Source organism: Oncorhynchus mykiss, chromosome 15 (assembly GCF_057628025.1).
Source record: "Oncorhynchus mykiss isolate SJ-2025 chromosome 15, ASM5762802v1, whole genome shotgun sequence".
Classification (NCBI taxonomy): Eukaryota; Metazoa; Chordata; class Actinopteri; order Salmoniformes; family Salmonidae; genus Oncorhynchus; species Oncorhynchus mykiss.
In genome coordinates, this window is record NC_143036.1 from 53,859,127 (window position 1) to 53,880,535 (window position 21,409).

Consider the following 21,409-nt stretch of genomic DNA (forward strand, 5'->3'; position numbering starts at 1 on the left):
GTGGCTGATTTCTGTCATGGCCACAGACCTGGTGGTGTAGCAGGAAATTCAGGTTTCTGGTGTTCCCCTTATGGAAATTCCAAATGATTTCATATGTGAAATATCACGTGAAAGCGTGTTTTTGAACACGTTGTGTGACATTTCATATGTGAAAATGTGTTTTTGGAACACTTCACATGTGAAATCATGTGCAAGTGAAATTTCACATTTGAAATCATTTGCAAACTTATTTTTGGAACATCACATGAGATCATGTTTTCACACGTGCTTACATGTTGTCATTTGTCGTTTCATGTTTTCAGATTTTGCTTTACATATTGCCACGTTTATCACGTTAACTTCACATTTGATCACATGCGATCTCGTCAAATTCATGTGTTTTTTCCGTTAAGGGTGAGGACCATATTAGGATGTTTGTGAGATGTTCTCAAGGCATGTGTTTTACCAGTTGTCAGGACATCACGTGATGGTCCCAAACCATCCCAAACAATTTATAAGTAAAGTAATGAAAAGGTATGGTGGTTTTAAAGTGAGTGGTTCGCTGTTCAGCTAAAATATGACCTGGGATTTGAGGTGTGAGGATATTTCTGCTGTGCCACAAAGTCTGTAGTATTCCCCTACTCATTCATTACCTATACACTTAGCAAAAGAGTGCCAGGTGCACTGCTATTTTAGTTATCAGTTAATCTGTGTATTTTCACATCATTGATTTAATTGAGGTATTTCAGTCATTTGAGGGTTTTCTGTATATATATCTAATGTTGATGGGGCATACTATTCTATTTCAGTGTTACTCCTGAATCACTATGATAAATACAGTTTTGAATGTATTTTTATCATTTGTTTAAAGTCCAGTGTAGGTGGAATCAGTTTTTGACACAGACATGGTGGGGGTAACAGGACGATCGGAATGGCGTTCAAATCCCAGGTAAGGACAAAATGATTATTAATAACTGTAGAAATAAACACACACAATATAATCATGTGTGTCAAATATGTACATCGAAAACACTATGATAAAAGCATTGTGTATCATTTCTGTTTTCACATGTGCAGTGTTCCAAAAACCCGATTTCACATGTGAAACATCACGTGAAATGTCCCTAAAGCATGTTGTCAAGTGACTTTTCTTATGTGAAATCGTGATTTTCTACACGTGAAGTCGTGTTCTTTCTGTAAGGGATTGCACTGGGCAGGCACTATTATGTGTTATGTTGTACTGTGGTATTATATGTCTGGTTAACAGATAGATGTATTTATTTCAATCACTTGTTGCCAAGTCTAATAATACCAATTGATTGGATTTATATAACGCTTTTCCCAGATGCTCGAAACGCTTTACGTTATGTTAAGTTATCAGCCGGAGGTGGAGGGAGAGAAGGAAGCTAGATTTGAATTCACGACCCCCAGGGAATTGAGACGAAAGCGTCAGCGCTACTGGAGCCACAGTATTGTACATTATATAATAATAATAATATATACAAATTGGCAGACGCATTTATCCAAAGCGACTTGCTGGAGTCTTCCGTGCATTATCATATGGGTAGCACCAGTCTTGTAATTTTTTTTTCGGCCTCAAACTTTTCATTATTTTTCTTTGAAATTAACTCAGACACAATCAAAAGCAAACATCTTTTTATTGTTTCTAGCCTCATGCACAGCAAACAGTGACCGTGACAACAGCACATTTCCATAGCAATTTGCATGTGCACTGATAACAAGAAGAACAACAAAACAATCTTCCATCATCATCTGGCGTCTCAGTCCTGGAGACTTCATCCTGCCAGGTCTCATTACCTCCTGACCGCCTTGGCCTTGCCTCTGCCCTTGGCACTGTGAAACCACACAGAGTCGACAGACCAGTCAAACACCTCTGTCACTGTTTCTATCTGACCAGTAGGTGTCGCTATTATATTGATATACTTAAGAACAATACATGTAGTTATACTAAGAGCTAAAAGGAATAGTAAAAGTGATTATTATGCTAATGTAGGTGAATACATATGACCAACAAAATATTTTAAATATTGAGGACATGTATATGGAGGCCATTCAAAGGTTCTACCAGCAACATCTTCAGCATATCTATCCTCAACATTTTCTATAATGATTACAGGACCAGAAAGAGAGTTGAGTTTTGAAAGAATGAGTCAGAGATAGATAGACTGATGCATGAAAGCGGGGAGAGGGGAGATGGGAATGGAAACAGAGACAGTTCTGTGAGAGTTGGCATGCGTCACAGGATGAAAGAGAACACAGAACTTTCACAAACAGGGGTTAGTGAAGGACGAGGATGAATGAATGAATGACATGGCGATCGTGTCCTATCTTCAGCGGTCTTACCGTGATGTTCTCTTAGGGCCAAATCCTAGCTTTCATTTTCTCGTAGTTTCCCATTGACATCAGTGCATGACTAAGTGAACATTTGACTGAATTGGAAGTTAGAATTTCACCCATAATGCACAATTGAAATGTATAATTTATCATAGGCTATCAATCTATCATTCCTAAAGTCTGACATATGAGTTAAAAAGCTATAGCCAGCCAATCTATCTGTAAAATTCAACTTACCATCAGAAAACTGTGAAACTTCAGATAGTGGACAGGAGTCAACCCAGACATCTTGGATTCTGTACTTTAACTTACACATTTTTGTCCAGAGGTCATTTTTTGGAGGCATTACAGTACATATTGTATGCACTGCAATACATACAACTTAACTAAGTTCCTTAGCCTACAGAGAATATAATCTACTGTCAGTTTTGATGATGACACAATATTCTGTGGCCAATAGTAGGCTGTTGATTAGGATCACGATCTTCCCAGACTACTGGGGTCTATTCTAGATGAATGGAGAGGGATGGATGGAATGGAAGGAGCCACTTAAAAGACTGGTCAAATTAGGATGCAGCACTACGATCCTAATGTTTTCTCCCAGGTTGAATCATATGCGCCCAGCTAGTTCTCTTCAAGCAGGATCATGTGACTTTAAAAGGCCTTGGGGTTAAGACAGTGAACAGTGAATGGGTGAGGGACAATTGGTGTATCTCAATGGTCTAAAGTAGCTCCTTCACCTTGTCTCCTTTCCTTTGTCTGCATTGATGAAAAAAAAAAGCAGGAAAGGTTGCTTTCACACACCCTGTGTCTTCAGATCAATACAGATTAAGGAGAGGAGACGAAGAGAGGAAGCCACTTGAGACTTTTTGAGACACCCCTGAATGTCTTGATAGTACTCCAACACTGGGCTTTTATTTTTTTAATATGTTTTTAATGAGTAGCATTCAATATAATTGCTTGGTTGGTTTAGGCCCCCCAAGCTCTTTTAAATAGAGGGGAAACTGACCAGTGTGGCTCTGGGTACTTACCTCTGGTGGTCCTGGACACGGGCCAGAAGCTGATTGATCTGTGAAGGGACACACAGTGGAGGCTGCCTAAGAACTGAGACAACACACTGACTGACACCTGTAGGGAAACCTGGAATCCTGCAGTTTGGAGCCACGGCCTGGCTGCACCACCACCTGTCTGAGGAGCGTGTGGTTCACCAGTGGTTCACCTGTGGTCGAAAGGATTCACCTGTGGTCCACCACCTGACCTGACCCGGTCGCCCGGTTGAGCTTCCCTGAGCCCCGAGTGTAAAATAAAAAACGCTCACTCTGACAACAACGACTGACAGCGGACTACACAACAGTGAGGTTGACGCCCCCACAGCCCATTACTCACAACTTCTGCTGCTCATTGATTCGGGTCTGGAGAACATTCATCTGAAAGCAAGTCAGAGTTTTAGACAGCTGCGCCCCTCGTAGGGAGTAGGATTAACACCACCAGTTTCAGAATAGGGGATGTGGCTTGTTACGCATGTATATATTTCAACTGCTTTGTATTTCATGAGTGTAAGTTACTCTCAGTGAAATGGACTCCATTTACAGAATGTTAAGGGACACGTGTAATGCTTTGGTATAGAGCACAGGCGGCTGGTGGCACCTTCATTGGGGAGGACGAGCACATAGGAATGGCTGGAACGGAATAAATGGAATGGTATCAAACACGAATGATACCATTCATTAGACAGTAACACTTGAGTCATTTAGCAGACCCTCTTACCCAGAGAGACGTACACAGTCAGTGCATTCATTTTAAGGTAGGTGAGACAACCCTATCACTGTTGTAGTAAGTACATTTATTCTCATTTCACTCCCATTATTTATTATGAACAGTCCTCCCCTCACCAGCCTCCTGTGGTATGCAGTCATTGGATGACAGAGGAGATGATAAGGAGTTCAGAGGAGATGATATGGAGGTCAGGACACAAGAAAAAGACCCAGACCCATTTGAGGTAAAAGATCACAATCTTGCAATCATCACCGTACTATGCTGTCATGTCATTGGCACGACCAGTGATCTTGTTTTTACCCTGTGGATCACAATGCACAGTACAGCCACGGGTAATATCACCATAGCTTGGACCTGAGTGAGAACCCTTACGTCGTATTTCTGCTTCTTCAGTTTCTCGCTGAGGTCAAACTTCTCCGCCTCCAACTCCATCATCCACTGCCACAGCTCATTGGCCTTCTCCCTGCAGGACGACAACCAATGGGAAGCCAGCGTTCAGTCAGCGCATGCGGTTCTACTTTTGGTCTCTCTTTCACAGGAGACTTTCTAAGCAACCATATGTATTTATGTACAGTAGATCATTTCAACAATGAAATAGAGCTTTCAACCTGTGTCCCTGAAAAGTGCATAACTTTTGACCAGAGCCCGGGTGCCATTTGGGACTCAGCCAAAGACCTGTGAGTATTTCGGGGTAATTAAATACATCATACTTGAGTTTGTCCTCGTTGAGATGGTCAATGATCAGAGCCTTCCTTCTGTCAGCCAGAATCTTCTTCTTCTTTTCTCTCTCCGTCTGCTTCTTGGCTCCTTTCTTGCCCTCTTGCTGTGGATGGACATCACCGCAGCACAGCGAGAGGGCACGCAAGTGTCAAGATAACCACGAGGGGGCAGCAAATCTGATGCGAATGTTGTAATCATGAGAGAGAGCGAGTGAGTGTGGAGCTAGCGCTGACCTTCTGTTGGATGCCACCGTACGTGTGAGTCATGGTAGTGAGGGCCTTCTTCTTCTTAGCGTCATCATCGTGCTTCCTACGCTGTTCATCTTGCTCCCTCTTCTCTTTCTCTTCCTGCGTCGGGGAGTGAGCAACAGAAGGTTAAAGAAGAGAAGAAAACAACTTGGGCCGCAGTTGATCTTGATATCACAATGGAAACATTACACAATGAGAGACTCACGGCTAGACGGGCCTGTCTCTCTTTCTCTTGCTCAGCACGAATCCTCTGCTGCTCTGCCCTCTCGGTACGACGCTTCTCCTGCAGACACACACGCACGCACGCACACACACACACACACACACCAACACACACACACACACACACACACACACACACACACACACACACACACACACACACACACACACACACACACACACACACACACACACACACACACACACACACATAGATAAGGTATCCAACTTTATTAATCTGCGTACCTCAAGACTATGTTGGCACACTGAGCCTGGGCTTAAGCTATGGGAGCCAGCCAGAACGTCAGGCTTGCAATGTCACTCATTACGTGTGCAGTTCACCAACACGCCCATGTAGTGTTCCAGCAGTGTGTGTGTGTGAGCTCCAGCTGTGTGTGAGCAGTGTGTGTGTGTGAGCTCCAGCTGTGTGTGAGTAGTGTGTGTGTGTGAGCTCCAGCAGTGTGTGTGTGTGAGCTCCAGCAGTGTGTGTGTGTGTGAGCTCCAGCTGTGTGTGAGCAGTGTGTGTGTCTGAGCTCCAGCAGTGTGTGTGTGTGAGCTCCAGCAGTGTGTGTGTGTGTGAGCTCCAGCTGTGTGTAATCAGTGTTTGTGTCTGAGCTCCAGCAGTGTGTGTGTGTGAGCTCCAGCAGTGAGTGTGTGTGAGCTCCAGCTGTGTGTGAGCAGTGTGTGTGTGTGTGTGTGTGAGCTCCAGCTGTGTGTGAGCAGTGTGTGTGTGTGTGAGCTCCAGCTGTGCCACAGTAGAGGACTTACAATCCTGTTGACGAGACTGATGAGCTCATCTTCATCTTTCTTCCTCTGGACAAAGTGAGACTCAATCAGAGAGGTCAGCTCAGCCATGTCCTTCTCTTGACGCTTCCTATGCAGGTCCTGTAAACCGCACACACACACACACACACACACAGTGTGATTAGTGAGTTGGGCACTCTTATTGCTATATTCAGATAATCTTGCTGGTAGGATTACATCACTCACGTCAAAATCGACTTTACCATCTCCCTCTGGTAGCTTTGGAGGGGCAACATTTGGCATAAAACTTCTGAAAAACATTAGAGATGATTCCATCAAATACTCTCCATTCAATTACTTTGATTCAGTGACACGGCAAACCACAAGAGAAAGTTATTGGCCGAAATAGAATCAAACACTTACTTTGGTTTGGCTTTGGAATCTGTAAGTTACAATGATATATGATATATTATATGATATATTATATTATATTTTATTCAAAGTAGAAATAAGAAGTGATCAAAATCAATATAAATCTGATTAGTAAAATCGAAATGTTTTGAAATGCCTCTTAACCAAATTTAGAAAAAGGTTTGAAAAGTATTTTAAAACATAAATACCTTTGAAAATGTTTCAACAGACGTTTTTCAAAACTTCTCAAAACTAAATCTACATATGGCTTATGTACGGTCTTGTTTTATAGCAAAAACAATCCAATATTATTAGACTGAGACACATGATTTTCTGAAATTCTCTACAAAATACATACAGTGAACTTGACAACTACACCTAGAACTAGTTACATAGAACAAGACTAGACCTAGGACTAGTTACATAGAACAAGACTCGATCTAGAACTATAGTTACAAAGAACTAGACAGCGCTCACCTTGAGTCTCTCCACCTGCTGTTGGTGAAAAACATACAGAAAAAGAAGGGATGAATACACACAGAGCTTTCAACAGAATACTCACACATTTATGGTAACAAATTGGATTATTACGGCAGGATATTTCAGTGATAGGCCTTATCTAGTGAAACCTACTGTATGAAAGTGTGTATTACGCAACCAACACCAATGCATTATCACATAGTGATGGCTCAATGTTCTGACAGGCAGCGGAATGGTATAAAACACAGAGTATTAGATACTAAAGAATACAAAAGAACATTCACAGCAGACCGTCACAGTCTATAGTTATAGGTCTACACTTCATGCATTCTGTACAAGACAACAACGTATTAACAGGCACCTTCTCCTGCAGGCGTTTCTATGTGAGGGACATGAGAAGGATTTGTTTAGTAGTCGATAAGACTGAAGTGTGGATCAGTGACATATGAGAATATGACGTTGTAAAAACACATGCTGTAAAGGTCTATTGGTATTGAATCAGTACATATGAATCAGTAATGGGGGTTATCAATATGATACGTTTGTTCGCTGGGTATGCTAAAGGGGCCCAAATGGTACATGTGCAAGGTGTGCTATTTAAGCAATAAGGCCCCAAGGGGGTGTGGTATATGGCCAATATGGCGGCTCTGTGATAAAAGCATCATCAGACTGATTAGCAAAGATAGGATGGCGTGAAGCGAATAATAGAATATGAGACGATGTACTGTACATATTTGTAAAATGAAGCCAAGAAGCATTACCTACTACAACAGGGGCACTGTCGCAAGGACACATGAATGAATCAATGAAGCAAATAATTACGAAAATGAATGTGCAAAAATATTTTGTTGCGGCTTTGACAGCACCCGTGGGACAGATTAGCTGCATGCTGCTGTCGTGCCTAGTTAATATATTATGTTACTACTGCAGATAGAAGGTATTATCTATGCAGGGGAAAACTTCGTAATGTCGAGGTAAAATATCAAAATTACCTTCTACTGCAGTGGGCTCTTTTGTAAGGTTAAGAGAACGAGGAGTGGATCAGTTGAGTGTAAAAATATGAAGTCGAGAACAATAATATATATTATAATATATAAATAAAAATAACTCAGTCAGTGTTGTGAAAATGCGTATGTACTGTATGCTACATTAATATAATACCAATTGCTCATGTGTCTTCGATTACTTCACTGGCATTAGTGAATGTGTACTATTAGCACAAATATACATATATACTAGAAACTAAAGACCATGGTAAAGCAAAAATGGCCTTTACCTTCTACTTCTGGCTCTGGCTCTGGTTCTGGCTCTGGTTCTATAGTGAAGATACAATATTAGTATGTGAATAAAGCTTGAAGCAAACAAGACAGACTTACTCTAAACACTTATCTCTGGCAAGACGGAAAAGAAAAGTCTAATCATAGATGCCGTAGCTAGGGCGCATCCTAACGTGCAGCAGTGATATTTAATGTGAAAAGCAAGAAAGCGTCACCTGGTTCTACGTCTAGTGTGGTCTCTATGGTAACGGTAGGGAAGGATTAGCAAGGGGATCAATTATTATGATCATTCAATCATAATAATAATGTGCAAAAACAAGAAGCATATCAAGCCATGACACGGTTTATTTACCTACAACTGCAGAGGCAGGTTCTGTGGTAAAAGTCATGTCGTTGATTAGTGAATTTGCAATGAGTGAAGCAAATGACTTGAAAACGGGATAGTTCAGCAATTGTACATATTTAGATATACTGCAGATAAATCACTTAACTATCCCTTTGATAAAGATGATAACTTTTTTGGTAGGTAGCCAATAATAATAATAATAATAGCCAAGAAAAGCTTTACCTTCTACAGGTTCTGGGGCAGGTTCTGTTATAGCTAAAAGCATACGTTTGTTTAGTGTCAGCCACTGTTATGCTAAGGCAGAGACAATAAGGCAGAGAGAAATACAGTCTTTGCTCTGATTAGGAATATATATATATATATCTGCTAGACAACTGCTTTCAACTTGATTGACTACAAAACCAAAATATTTTTCTAAATGTTTCTAAATGTAACCTATTTGGTACAGTATATAACTTGTATGTGGGGTATATTACATGTATATTAGCATGCAGAATCTCTACATATGAAGCATTGAAGGTCATGACCTTCCTCAGCAGGAGCAGCCTCTATTGTAAGGACATCAGACATATGAATAAAGCGCATTGTTTTGTTCATCATTAATACAGCCAAAATCATGAAGGCAGCGCTAATAGGAATACTGTATGCCGCCTGAAATGAAGGTACCAGTGACTAGAGGCAAAATGTTACAATGCATTTTATGAAACTGGTATGTATGACCTAGGAATATAGATGATTTCAACCCTGAAGAAAACTGAATCTCTAGCTGTACAATATGCGTATCTTGATAATATATAGATCTGTTTCCATGCAGTTCACAGCACATGGGAAGCTTTACCTTCCTCTGCTGGGACTTCAACCTCGACTGATGAGTGGACAGAAGATTGATTAGTGGTTCTATATAAAGCAATGAGTTGGTAGAAGTTGGCCCTAACCACTGACCTAGGCTCAGATATTGTTTAAGGATAATAATGATTGTGGTTTAGAATTGGGGTTGGGTGATCTTATTCTAGATCTGTCGTCGGGGCCACTTCTACGATAAGATCAAGGCAAACTGTTTATTACACCATCAAACTGGTATGAAAGTCATTTTCATACATAAGGATCAGATTGGATCCAATTGTTTAAATCTGATTCAGTATCAGCGTGATTTCCATACAGTACATACAAACATGTCATGCAACCTTTGTCAGAACATTGAGAATCATTCTGGAGTGAACAACACTGTCTATGGAGATGGACGCAAGAAAAGGGTATAAGTCTCATTCTCATGAATTGGATGTCGATGTAAGCATACACCACAGAGACAGAAGGGTAGGAAATCAGTATACAAATGATATGCAAATTCCACATGTTTATCTTGACAGACAAAACGTAGACATAGCATTTTAAATTTCACGTGAAAAAGATCTCACTTAACGTGTGTATTTTGATCAGGTACACGAAGCATGCTTTTTTTTAAATTCACGGAGAATTTGAGTGTAAACAGTAACGAATGGCCTATGACAGGCTTTGACAATGACACAAGAAACACAATAGACTTGCTACAGTATATCTATCATGCGCTCCATCAAACAATGTCCAAGTAACGCACGGAGCCATGCAAAGCTTTTACCTTCCTCTGCGGGGGTTTCTGCGACTGCGCAGACATAGGTGAAGTCAGCTCAGCAATATAGCTAATATAGTCAATCTTAATCTTATTATATGTGCAATTGAGTGTACAAAACATTAGGAACACCTTCCTAATATTGAGTTGTAAACCCCTTTTCCCCTCTGAGCAGCCTCAATTTGCCGGGGCATGGACTCTACAAGGTGTCGAAAGCGTTCCACAGGGATGCTTCCCACAGTTGTGTGGCTGGATGTCCTTTGGGTGGTGGACCATTTTTGATACACACGGGAAACTGTTGAGCGTGAAAAAAAACAGCAGTGTTGCAGTTCTTGACATTCTCAAACTGGTGCGCCTGGCCCCTATTACCATACCCCGTTTCAAAATATCTTGTCTTGCCCATTCACCCTGTAAATTGTGCACACACACATCTCTCAATTGTCGCAAGGCTTAAAAATCCTTCTTTAACCTGTCCCTTCATCTACACTGATTGCAGTGGATTTAATAGGGGACATCAATTAAGGATCATAGGTTTTCACCTGGATTCACCTGGTCAATCTATGTCATGGAAAGAGCAGGTGTTCCTAATGTTTTGTACACTCAGCGTACAGTGGCTTGAAGCATATTTTGTTCAGTCAAAAAGTAATAATACATTCTCAAAGTCTTACTGTACCTTCCTCCCTGAAAAGAAAACAAACAAAAAAACATGTGACATTGTTTTGGACGACATTGTTTTGGATAACATCTTCATCACTAGATACACTGGCTGTCGTTTCTATAGTTTCTGAGATGACAAAGATAAATAGGCGAGACTTACTCATTTTCTTCATCTGCCATGTTTAGATTGGATTACCTGGACATGAGAGACAAGAGTACTGAGGTTTTCTATTTCACACAAATAAGCGCAGGGGGGAAGGAATAGAGTGGTGACAGGGGCATGGATGGATTGCAGAAATACTTGATAAAGACCGAACCCTTTGAATCTTTCCTCCCCACACAAATCTGTGTCTAAAATGGCACCCTACTCCTGATATAGTGCACTACTTTTAACCAGGGCTCTAGTGCACTAGATAAGGAATAGGGACCATTTCAAACCCACTCAGAACTAGTAACATTTTTCATCCGTGGCAAATAGAGATGCACAGTACAGTAATATCTGATGTGTTTGAGTGGAGTCTATGTACATGTATGCTACCGTTCAAAAGTTTGGGGTCACTTAGAAATGTCCTTATTTTTGAAAGAAAAGCACATTTTTTGTCCATTACAGTGTAGACATGATTAATGTTGTAAATGACTACTGTAGCTGGAAACGGCTGATATTTAATGGAATATCTACATAGGTGTACAGAGGCCCATTATCAGAAACCATCACTCCTGTGTTCCAATGGCACGTTGTGTTAGCTAAACCAAGTTTATCATTTTAAAAGGATAATTGCTCATTAGAAAACCCTTTTGCAATTATGTTAGCACAGCTGAAAACTGTTGTCCCGATTAAAGAAGACTAGTTGAGTATCTGGAGCATCAGCATTTGTGGGTTTGATTATAGGCTCAAAGTGGCCAGAAACAAAGACCTTTCTTCTGAAACTCGTCAGTCTATTCTTGTTCTGAGAAATGAAGGCTATTCCATGTTAGAAATTGCCAAGAAACTGAAGAGCTCATACAACACTGTGTACTAGTCCCTTCACAGAACAGCGTAAACTGGCTCTAACCAGAATAGAAAGAGTGGGAGGCCCCGGTGCACAACTGAGTTAGAGGACGCCTCACTAGTCCTCAACTGGCAGCTTCATTAAATAGTACTCGCAAAACAGCAGCCTCAACGTCAACAGTAAAGTGACGACTCCAGGATGCGGCCCTCTCGGCAGAGTTGCAAAGAAAAAGCCATATCTCAGACTGGCCAATAAAAATAAAAGATTAAGATGGGCAAAAGAACCCAGACACTGGACAGAGGAACTCTGCCTAGAAGGCCAGCATCCCGGAGTCGCCTCTTCACTGTTGACGTTGAGACTGGTGTTTTGCGAGTACTATTTAATGAAGCTGCCAGTTGAAGACTTGTGAGGCATCTGTTTCTCAAACTAGACACTCTAATGTACTTGTAATCGAACCCACAAATGCTGATGCTCCAGATACTCAACTAGTCTAAAGAAGGCCAGTTTTCTTGCTTCTTTAATCAGGACAACAGTTTTCAGCTGGTCTAACATAATCGCAAAAGGGTTTTCTAATGATCAATTAGCCTTTTAAAATGATAAACTTGGATTAGCTAACGTGCCATTGGAACACAGGAGTGATGGTTACTGATAATGGGCCTCTGTACGCCTATGTAGATATTCCATAAAAAAATCAGCTGTTTCCAGCTACAATAGTCATTTACAACAATTTGATGTTATTTTAATGGACAAAAAAAATGGCTTTTCTTTCAAAAACAAGGACATTTCTAAGTGACCCCAAACTTTTGAACAGTAGTGTATGTGGTGTTCTTTCACCACTGGCACTGGCTGCCCTGAGGCCCCCATCTCTAAACAGCTCCAAGACTAATCCTCAGCCATTTCCTCTTGGCATGGAGGGCCTCTCCTCTCTGCTCTATAGTCAGGATAACACACTAACCATTACACTGGGACTGGGACTGCAATGGACACTTTGAGGGCCACATTTAAGCATTTTTGCACCAGGCACTAAAATGCACTGTTACTTTCCAATACTTTGTTTATAGATTTCCAGTTTAAGGCAAACAGATAACAGTAAATTCAACTTTTTTATTTCATTCTTTACAACCACTGCCCTGCCATCCCAATCGTAAATCAGTGCACTAAATGTGTTTACTCTATTCTAGAAGCAGAAGGTGAACACGTTGCACATGTGCTAAGGAATAGCAGATATCTCCCAGATATGCACTGTCCCTTTAATTCAACTTATTATTTCAAGCTGATGGCCTTGTCATACCACATTCGGGGCATTTTAGGGACAACCTGAAGGTTATCATTACCTTTACAGACAGAAACAGATTCCTGAGGTTATATAGTCCTATATTTAACTAACAAATGTCAGAATGCTATTGTGTGGATGAATCATTTGAGATGACACCTTTCCGTTTGAAAGACCAATCGTCAGATCATAAAACTAGTGTCACTCCGTTGATATACAGAGGGGTTATTTTTAACCATGATAAAGCACAGATCATCAGCAGGTGTTAGGTGCTCTTCCAGACAATGAAGTTGGCTGAGCTTATTGAGTGCCTGCGTGCTCGTATTCACACACACAGTAAATCAATGAATAACATGCCAGTCAAGGCCAGCTTATTTTGGACAACAGGGGTTGGCCAGCCATCTAGAGCTTTACATACAATACCCATCAACTCCACAGCTTTTTAGCAACATGCATTACATTCCCAAGATGATCCCATTATGAAACTATGAGAGGAGATGGGAGTCAATCTTAACATTGACCATATTTGCCATGAAGGTAAAAACTGAAGCAACCCTAGAGACCTGGATTAGAAAACCATTACCCCTCACCTCACCCATCCCTCCCTCCTTCCCTAACCCCTTTTCTGTCCCTTCCTGTGCCCACCGTCTGACCTTACATGCCAGTTCATGTGAAGTGTATTTGGGACACACTCCTATGCATAACATACATTTGGACTGAAGTAGCTAGCCTACAGTGTAGCTCTTTAACACAGACTTTCAATTCAGTTGAGGACATAGTGTCCCAGTCCGACCCCCAAATGGTTACAACAGAGAACTCTAGCTAAGAGAGGTGTGAAGTAGAATATAGACCATCTGTTTAAAGAGCTGTGTCTGAAAACGTATTAACTGAAATCCACCGAGAATTCACAGGCGATGAGACTTGTTTCCCTGTGGAATTAAATGTGTTTTGCTTTAATGTGTGTGGTCAGTATTGGATCCTGGCTCGATCGCTGGAATAACATGGTCTGACAGTGGCAGGAATGTTGCGGGTGCCGCTTTCAGCATTAAGTCAAAGCCCAAAGCATGCTAACACCCAGTTCCCCCTACAGAGGACGAGCTTAGCGCCCACTGACAGTCTGTCTCTGTCCAGTCTGAGCCATGAGAAGCAAATCAAACAAATGGAGAAAAAAAACTTTTCTCTCTGGCAGTGCCTGAAATGTATTAGTTCAGCATTTGTGAATGCAAAAAAAAAATATGATATGGTCCCTCTTGCCCAGAGAACATTTATTCCACATCCCCAGTGCCCGGATTGACAAGGGTTATGAGGCATAGGTCCAGCCTCAGAGCAGGCATTCATGCATGCACGCAAAAAGTGTTACCATCACACAGTCAAGTCAGGGGTCACAGTTAATAGCCTTACCTCCAAACCCCACAGGGAAGAGAGATGGTAAAGTAGTGCTGGGCCGGTCTTATTCGTTGAGATCCAGAAACAGACAAGTTCAATGAGACTCTTAAGGCTCCCATAATACAGCCCTGCCACCAATGTCACCACCTCTTATCTCTGATTGGCTAGGGCAGTGAAGTCTATTGCTGGAGCTAGAGAAAGCCTAGTATATCTCTCAACCATTAAAGGAGGAACAACGACTTGATCTAATAGCTATAGTCATGTAATGTCATACTCACACAGACTTTTAACATTCATTTGGTTCCGAGTTCCAAGATAGGTAGAGGTTGAACGGTCTAAGCAGCCAATGATATTGTGAGTTCAGTGTTAGAGAGAAAGAGGAAAATAAACTAGACAAATTGGAACAATTTATATCTCTTTATTGCGGTTGTTGAGTCAGCGGTACAAACATTTCAGAACATTTCTTCTGTAGGAAACTACCCACTCCCATCACAAAGTTTGATCTGAAACCGCAGATAGTGTGCCTTGCATAGTTAACTCTACACAATAAATGAGGGTGTTTGAAATAAAAAGCTAAATTACCCAAATATGAAATAACAGCAATGTAAAATAATGTCATATATTTTGGGTCAGACTCCATTGCTTGTAGTTCTAAGGAGTCGCGGAATGTAATTGTCAAGGTTTACACAGAACAATCTTTCAATGCCCCTGATAACCTTTATTTAATACCCAGATCAACAAAGCATGTCATGCAAAATGAATGAGCGAAACGTGAAACGCATAAACCTCAATAATGAAACGGTAAGAGAAGAAGAAAGAAACAGCTGAAGTCAAACTGAGTTGGCAAAGTGGAAGGTACAGTTTATTCGGTGCCTGCAACAACAAGGCCTTGAGACCATTTTGGATGTAAAGGATTTGTGCTGGAAACACAATCTTACATACCGCAAATGCAACTTTAAGAAAACTCAAAACAAGCGTCAAGCGCAATTGTCGTCTGGAGTCAAAATGTGTCTTCTGTTGACGGATTCAATCCTCGATCATTGTCCACATCTAAATGTGCACGTTCCCTTCTTCCAGAGTCCTATAGTTATTAGTACATGGGATTTGGGCTTAAATGGCAAGGCGGCATACGGCTTAAAACTGATGCCGTCTCAAGGTACAGGCACGGTGTATAAATGTGTATCTGGCCTGCTATATTCAGACAACCTCACTGACAACGCGGAGGTTCTTAACATCCTGGATAGAAGCCATTGGAGCATGCATGTGAATAAGCCCGGCGGTGTGCTTAGTGGTGTGGAATGTTGTGGGTCAGAGAGTCCCTAAAATGACGATGTAACTCTTAAGTACACCTGCTGCATTATGGGTTGTTTGAAAGTTGAACAAAGTGAATTTAGAGATTCAAAAACAGCAGGTACAAAAGCCACAAAAACAGCCAATGACAAAACACGTAAAAAAAAAAAAAACATAAATAAATTGAAACGAGGATAATAAACGTTATAATAGCCGTCTTAATATACAACTTTCCTTTAGTTGCTTGCACTGCCTTTCATTGCCTCTTGTCGGTTGGTAGTCATTTAAGTTTAGAGTACAAAAGCGAAACAAAATCTTGAGTATAAAGCTGTAATAGAAGATACAGAGTAATATATTCATAACGACGTGTACTTCTGTGCTAACACACATGAACTCAGACCGTTGTTGCACTATCGGTAAGACAAAATAAAGTGAAATAAGCCAAATCTACGGAGTGCTTATAATCTCTCTCCTGAACTGGTGAACATGAATAAAATAAGCTATGTGTGAAGCTTTGCTTTAAATATAAATAAAAAAAAAGAAGTGAGATGGACGACATGGACAGAGCATTGATGGTAGATATCTCTCTTTGGAACACGGAGATGATTGTGGAACTGGAAACCTCATAAAAACCATGTCTCTACTATATCAAAAGTACACACGTACTGAAGAGCGTATGGGAAATACATCTAATCTCAATTTTTAAAAAATTATTCTGCAAGTTTTTTCTTATTACATATAAAACAAATCACCATGTCATAAAAACATGCAAATTTCACAGCATATTATTTTGTTTGTTGAGAAAGTAAATCATAGCAAATTCGTTGTGCAAAGGCACTACACTGTAGATACGAGATGGTGGCTATTCGTTTCAGTACGGTGCTTATTAAATAAAATCTCCTGTTTCTCTCCATTCCTTGGGTTCCCTCAGGGTGGTGGTCATATTGTTTTGGTATAATACACATAGAAAAAGGAAGAGTCTTGGATTGTCTTGGTCCCCACCAGCCTTCAGAAGAAGCTCTTTGTAATCATTCGTGTCCCATACCTGCTGAGGGACAGAGACAAGTCTATCAGAGCTACAGTCAAAATCTAAGAGTTGAATACTCTAACCTCTAACCTATTTCAGATGGGTTAGACCCACGCATCCATCCACCTACCCACACATACTTTTTACATTTAAAAAAAAGTATTTATGATTTAACCTTTATTTAACTATTAGAAAGAGGTGTAGGATGTCTAGCCGAAGGACAAAACCATTATGCCTTTACACACACAGTCAGTCAAATTTAGCCAGCTAAAGAGACCTCGGTCTTGGTAGTAATCTTGATCTGGTGTTAAGTCTTTGCAGTATGACTAGAGCCCTCAGGGAAAAACAGTCAAGCAGGCCTTTCTGCATGAGACTGGGGTTGTTGCATGCTGTTCGATGTAGTGTCAGAGGCCTCTGAGGTCCCTGCCTGCCTACTCGTCTCTACTGACATTTATATAACTGACTCCTGCCATGTTGTCATTTTCCCTTCTCTCAGCGACAACAAAGAGGGGGAGTGAATACAAGGTGTGTGTGTGTGTGTGTGTGTGTGTCGAGAAACGTTGGATGTGTGTAGCTATTTCAAGCGTCTCGCTCTACTTTACACATTAACCATTAAAAGTAGAGAGAGACACAGATTGTCTGGGGTTGAGATTTTCAGAATGCACCAAATATGGAACCACACCTTGCCTGAAAGGTGAAGTGAGCTTGTTACATTACGTTTGCCTCTCCTCTGCTAGCCCCTGACAAAATTAGGTGTATGGCGTGATAATCTTCCACCACACGAGCTAGTAGTGTGTCAACCCAACAGCTGTTAATTTGTTCACAGCCTGGAAGGTCCGACCCCAACAATAGAATCCATGTCGGGGTAAGGAGGGGGTTGAGGATGAGGGGGGGGGTTTGGACAAACGACACATTTCACAGACACGTCCGACATCCCTGAAGGCCAGTTCTCTCTACTGGGACAAAAGAGTCGTGGTGGGCAGGCCACTTTGGAAATAGAACACAATGCGAAAGTGGCATCTGAAACCGCCATTTGCCAGAGAGCCAAACAGCAAACAGAGATGATTTACAGCTGGCACCAGGTCCCAGGGGCGATGGTGTTATAGGGAGGGAGGGAAGGAGTTATGGGAGCTGGGGAAGGAAGGGAGGGAGTTATGGGTGCTGCTGGGCCACATGGTCGTAAATTACAACAGGCTCCTTTCCCTGTCCTTTTTCAGACGGAGCAGTCCCCTTTAACCTCACTGACTCTGGGTGGGTATTGTCAGTAGAGCAGACTTATGACTATTGTAGATACAAAGACATGCATAGGCCCAAACAAGATGGGCACAGATACACACACAGTCAGTCAACTTTGACCTCCGCATAAGCCTTAAAACTATGTTGGTTATGGTAACAGAATGGACTCACCATTGGCAACAGATTTATTCTCCCCTCTACCAGTCACCTGAGAGAAGATAGATGGAGAGAAAAGTCAGAGAGAAAGTCATCCGAGGTAGCAGTCACTTCAACAGTCCATTTAGTCAATGCTGCCATACCCTGAGAGATACTGTGTGCACTGGAACCTTTCAATCTCAGGCTGTGGTTCGACCAAATTGATCTCTTCTACATTAATAAGGAAGGTTTTATGTTAATTTGAGAATGATTTCCATTCTTTTTAGGGCCTTCAGTTTGAGACAGAGAGGTTTGAGACAGGGTGCATTTAAAATATATATATATATATTATTTATTTATTTAAGTAGGCAAGTCAGTTAAGGACAAATTCTTATTTACAATGACAGCCTAGGAACAGTGGGTTAACTGCCTTGTTCAGGGGCAGAACGACAGATTTTTTTTTACCTCGTCAGCTCAGGGATTCGATCTTGCAACCTTTCAGTTACTAGTCCAACGCCCTAACCACTAGGCTACCTGCCCGAACCAAGAAGATTATTCCAGCCAATCGGGGGAATTGGGAAACAACATGAACATCCTGCCCAACACATCCAAACCCTGCATCTACAAAAAAAACACACAACCACACTAAGTCTATCCAGTAAAGCCTGGTCGTGGACGACATCTCCCACAGTTCCCTGTGGTAACACTGTCCTGTCTGTGTCGCAAATATCATCCTATTCCCTACAGTGTGCACTCATTTTGACCAGGGCCATTCTGGACGCAAACACCGATACCCTGCCCGCTTCCATAAATTCATCCCAAGCCCATCAGGCCCCTATGTCCCCTATCCCCTCATACAGCTCTCCTGACATCACCACAATGTGTGGTTAGTTAATAACACAGCTCATAACCGCCAGCCCCCTACCTTCCCCAGCTCCACGCCTGGTTTACGTCAGCACTAACCAGCAGTCTAGTGCCCCTCCAGCTCTATGTGGCTCGCCACAGGATTGGACTGCACTGCTGGCAGGTTGCTATACTCGGTCTGTGTGTTCAGCTATCGGGAGACTGCAGAGCAAGGCCTATTTCACAAGCCTCTCTGCTCCAGGGGCCAAATTTAGAGCCATTCCATAAATAAATATCATTATTGTGTCTTTTATCTGTGAAATATCATCCTCGTAAATAACAGAGGCCACATGGTGGGGTTGTGGCCAACACTGTGGTCATTGGAGCGCCATGGGGTCCTGTATTACGAGGGTCACAGTAGAGGTTGGAGATAGCTGTTCTTACAATTGCCTGTTCAGAATGTGGTTAAAAGGACCCACACATACAGTAGCAAGTAATAGTTCTGCTAGCAAGGCCAGAGTTATGTGTAAAATGAAGTGTACTTCTACAACAACATGAATTGAAATATAGAGCAAAGTAGAAAGGACTATACAGGAAGCATGGCTGCTGCTGTGTCAAGAGAGGCATAGAAATGAGAGTCTGGAAAAAAATAAAGAACAGCCGTTTTGTGAAAGGCACTTGAGGCTCTAATTACCTATAGAATAGCAATAGCACAACACATGGCCCTTAACAGGGACCTCTATTTACAGTGCAGCTGGTTCCAGATCTGTTTGTGCTGACTTGCCAGCTCCTATTGTCATTGCTACAAACAGATCTGGGACCAGGCCTGAGTGTGATTTTTACCAATAAAAGAGAAGAAGACCTGACATCGTAGTAGATTGAGGTCATTCCAGTGATAATATCAGTGCAGCGAAGTTGAGATCTTTAAAACATCTTTACCTCTCCAGGGTTTCCAGACTAGTTAACGGTGAAGTCAACTAGCTAAGAGAGCTCTTCTTCAGAGCTCTTCAAACAGAAACAAGACAAAGCAACAAGCCGTTGTTATCCCCCTACCTGGCAAATGTACATCATATGATATTATTAACTAGCAGATGAATACTACAGGGCCTCAAAACACTCCCCAGGTATACTTTTAGGTGTACTGTTGTTGTGTGACATCATGCGAATGTACTGGGGAGTATACTGTATGTGTGTCCCAATTGGCACCTTACACCCTATGTAGTGCACTACTTTAGACCAAGACCCAGAGGGCTGTAGTAAAATAAAAAAAATAAAAAGTGCTCTGTGTAGGGAGTAGGGTGCCATTTGGGACACAGTTGTGTGAGAAAGTATGATGGTACAAATTCCAGTAATTTTTTGGATTTTTGCAAACTTTTTGCATATCTGTAACTATACTGAACAAAAATATAAAACGCAACAAGCAGGAATTTCAAAGATTTTACTGAGTTACACTTCATATGAGGAAATCAGTCAATTGAAATAAATAAATTATGCCCTAATCTATGGATTTCACATGACTGGGAATACAGATATGCATCTGTTAGTCACAGATACTTTAAAAGGGGCTCAGGATCTCGTCACGGTATTTCTGTGCATTCAAATTGCCATCGATAAAATGCAATTGTGTTAGTCATCCGTAGCTTAAGCCTGCCCATACCATAAACCCCACCGCCCCCATGGGGCAGTCTGTTTCCAACATTGACATCAGCGAACCGCTCACCCACACAATGCCATACACGTGGTCTGCGGTTGAGGCCAGTTGGACATACTGCCAAATTCTCTAAAATGACGAAGGTGGCTTATGGTAGAGAAATTAACATTCAATTCTCTGGTAACAGCTCTGGTGGGCATTCCTGCAGTCAGCACGCCAAATGTATGCTCCCTCAAAATTTGAGACATCTGTGGCAATGTGTGTGACAAAATTGCACATTTTAGAGTGGCCTTTTATTGTCCCCAGCACAAGGGGCACCTGTGTGAATGATAATGCAGTTTAATCAGCTTCTTGATATGCCACATCTGTCAGGTGGATGGATTATCTTGGCAAAGGAGAAACACTCGCTAGCAGCGATGTAAACACATTTGAGAGAAATACGCTTTTTGTTGCTATGGAACATTTCCGGGGTGTTTTATTTCAATTCATGAAACCTGGGAACAACACTTTACATGTTGCGTTAATATTTTTGTTCAGTGTACATTCTTCATGGCATTAGCCATGGTCTAAACTCAGGTATGTGTGTTTATGTATGTGTGTGTACACTCTTAGGAAAAAGGGTTCCAAAAGGGTTCTAAAAGGGTTCTTCGGCTGTCCCCATAGGAAAACCCTTTCCAAAACCCCAAAAGGTTCTATCTGGAACCAAATAGGTTCTACCTAGAATTAAAAAGGGTTCTTCAAAGGGTTCTCCTATTGGG

General features: G+C 41.5%; 2 protein-coding genes across 54 annotated transcripts in view; both read right to left on the reverse strand.

The window, feature by feature from the left end:
* Nucleotides 1-1,618: 1,618 nt before the first annotated feature.
* LOC110490254 (troponin T, cardiac muscle) lies at nucleotides 1,619-10,192 on the reverse strand. Of its 11 annotated transcripts, XM_090200362.1 has the most exons (16): nucleotides 10,174-10,191; nucleotides 9,397-9,423; nucleotides 8,781-8,813; nucleotides 8,565-8,585; nucleotides 8,212-8,250; nucleotides 6,933-6,950; nucleotides 6,468-6,486; nucleotides 6,291-6,354; nucleotides 6,069-6,185; nucleotides 5,284-5,361; nucleotides 5,064-5,177; nucleotides 4,821-4,933; nucleotides 4,483-4,573; nucleotides 3,721-3,761; nucleotides 3,366-3,403; nucleotides 1,619-1,833 (listed from the first exon to the last, which is right to left on the reverse strand). In XM_090200362.1, exons 8-16 carry the CDS (start codon nucleotides 6,345-6,347, stop codon nucleotides 1,652-1,654), a joined length of 831 nt encoding a protein of 276 aa, XP_090056488.1. In that variant the 5' UTR covers nucleotides 6,348-6,354; nucleotides 6,468-6,486; nucleotides 6,933-6,950; nucleotides 8,212-8,250; nucleotides 8,565-8,585; nucleotides 8,781-8,813; nucleotides 9,397-9,423; nucleotides 10,174-10,191; the 3' UTR covers nucleotides 1,619-1,651. The 11 variants fall into 11 exon arrangements, with proteins under 11 accessions (XP_090056488.1, XP_090056496.1, XP_090056492.1 ...); XM_090200370.1 differs by lacking the exon at nucleotides 3,721-3,761; XM_090200366.1 differs by lacking the exon at nucleotides 3,366-3,403.
* A 4,675-nt stretch (nucleotides 10,193-14,867) lies between these two features.
* The window catches only part of LOC110490253 (non-muscle caldesmon), a 55,041-nt gene continuing 48,499 nt past the window's right edge, over nucleotides 14,868-21,409 (reverse strand). For 12 of the 43 annotated variants that reach the window (XR_016486752.1, XR_016486751.1, XR_016486757.1 and 9 more), the window contains 3 exons: nucleotides 19,940-20,005; nucleotides 18,194-18,230; nucleotides 14,868-16,804 (listed from right to left, as the gene is read on the reverse strand). Coding sequence is in view for 23 of the 43 variants with exons in the window: in XM_090200350.1 (XP_090056476.1) it covers nucleotides 16,788-16,807; nucleotides 18,194-18,230 (57 nt within the window). In the remaining 20 variants the exon portion in view is untranslated. Of the gene's footprint in view, nucleotides 16,808-18,193; nucleotides 18,231-19,939; nucleotides 20,006-21,409 lie in introns of all 43 variants that reach the window. The other 31 variants (XM_090200350.1, XM_090200351.1, XM_090200356.1 and 28 more) reach the window with 3 other exon arrangements.

What these genes read in the sequence shown, in the direction of transcription:
- LOC110490254 (XM_090200363.1), bottom strand. Translation starts at nt 6,347, where the DNA reads ATGCCAAATGTTGCCCCTCCAAAGCTACCAGAGGGAGATGGTAAAGTC. An exon ending in AGAGACAGGCCCGTCTAGCC is followed by an intron (nt 5,178 to 5,283) that starts GTGAGTCTCTCA and finishes TCCCCGACGCAG; the next exon opens with GAAGAGAAAGAGAAGAGGGA. An exon ending in TGAAGAAGCAGAAATACGAC is followed by an intron (nt 3,762 to 4,482) that starts GTAAGGGTTCTC and finishes ACTTGCTTTCAG; the next exon opens with ATGAATGTTCTCCAGACCCG.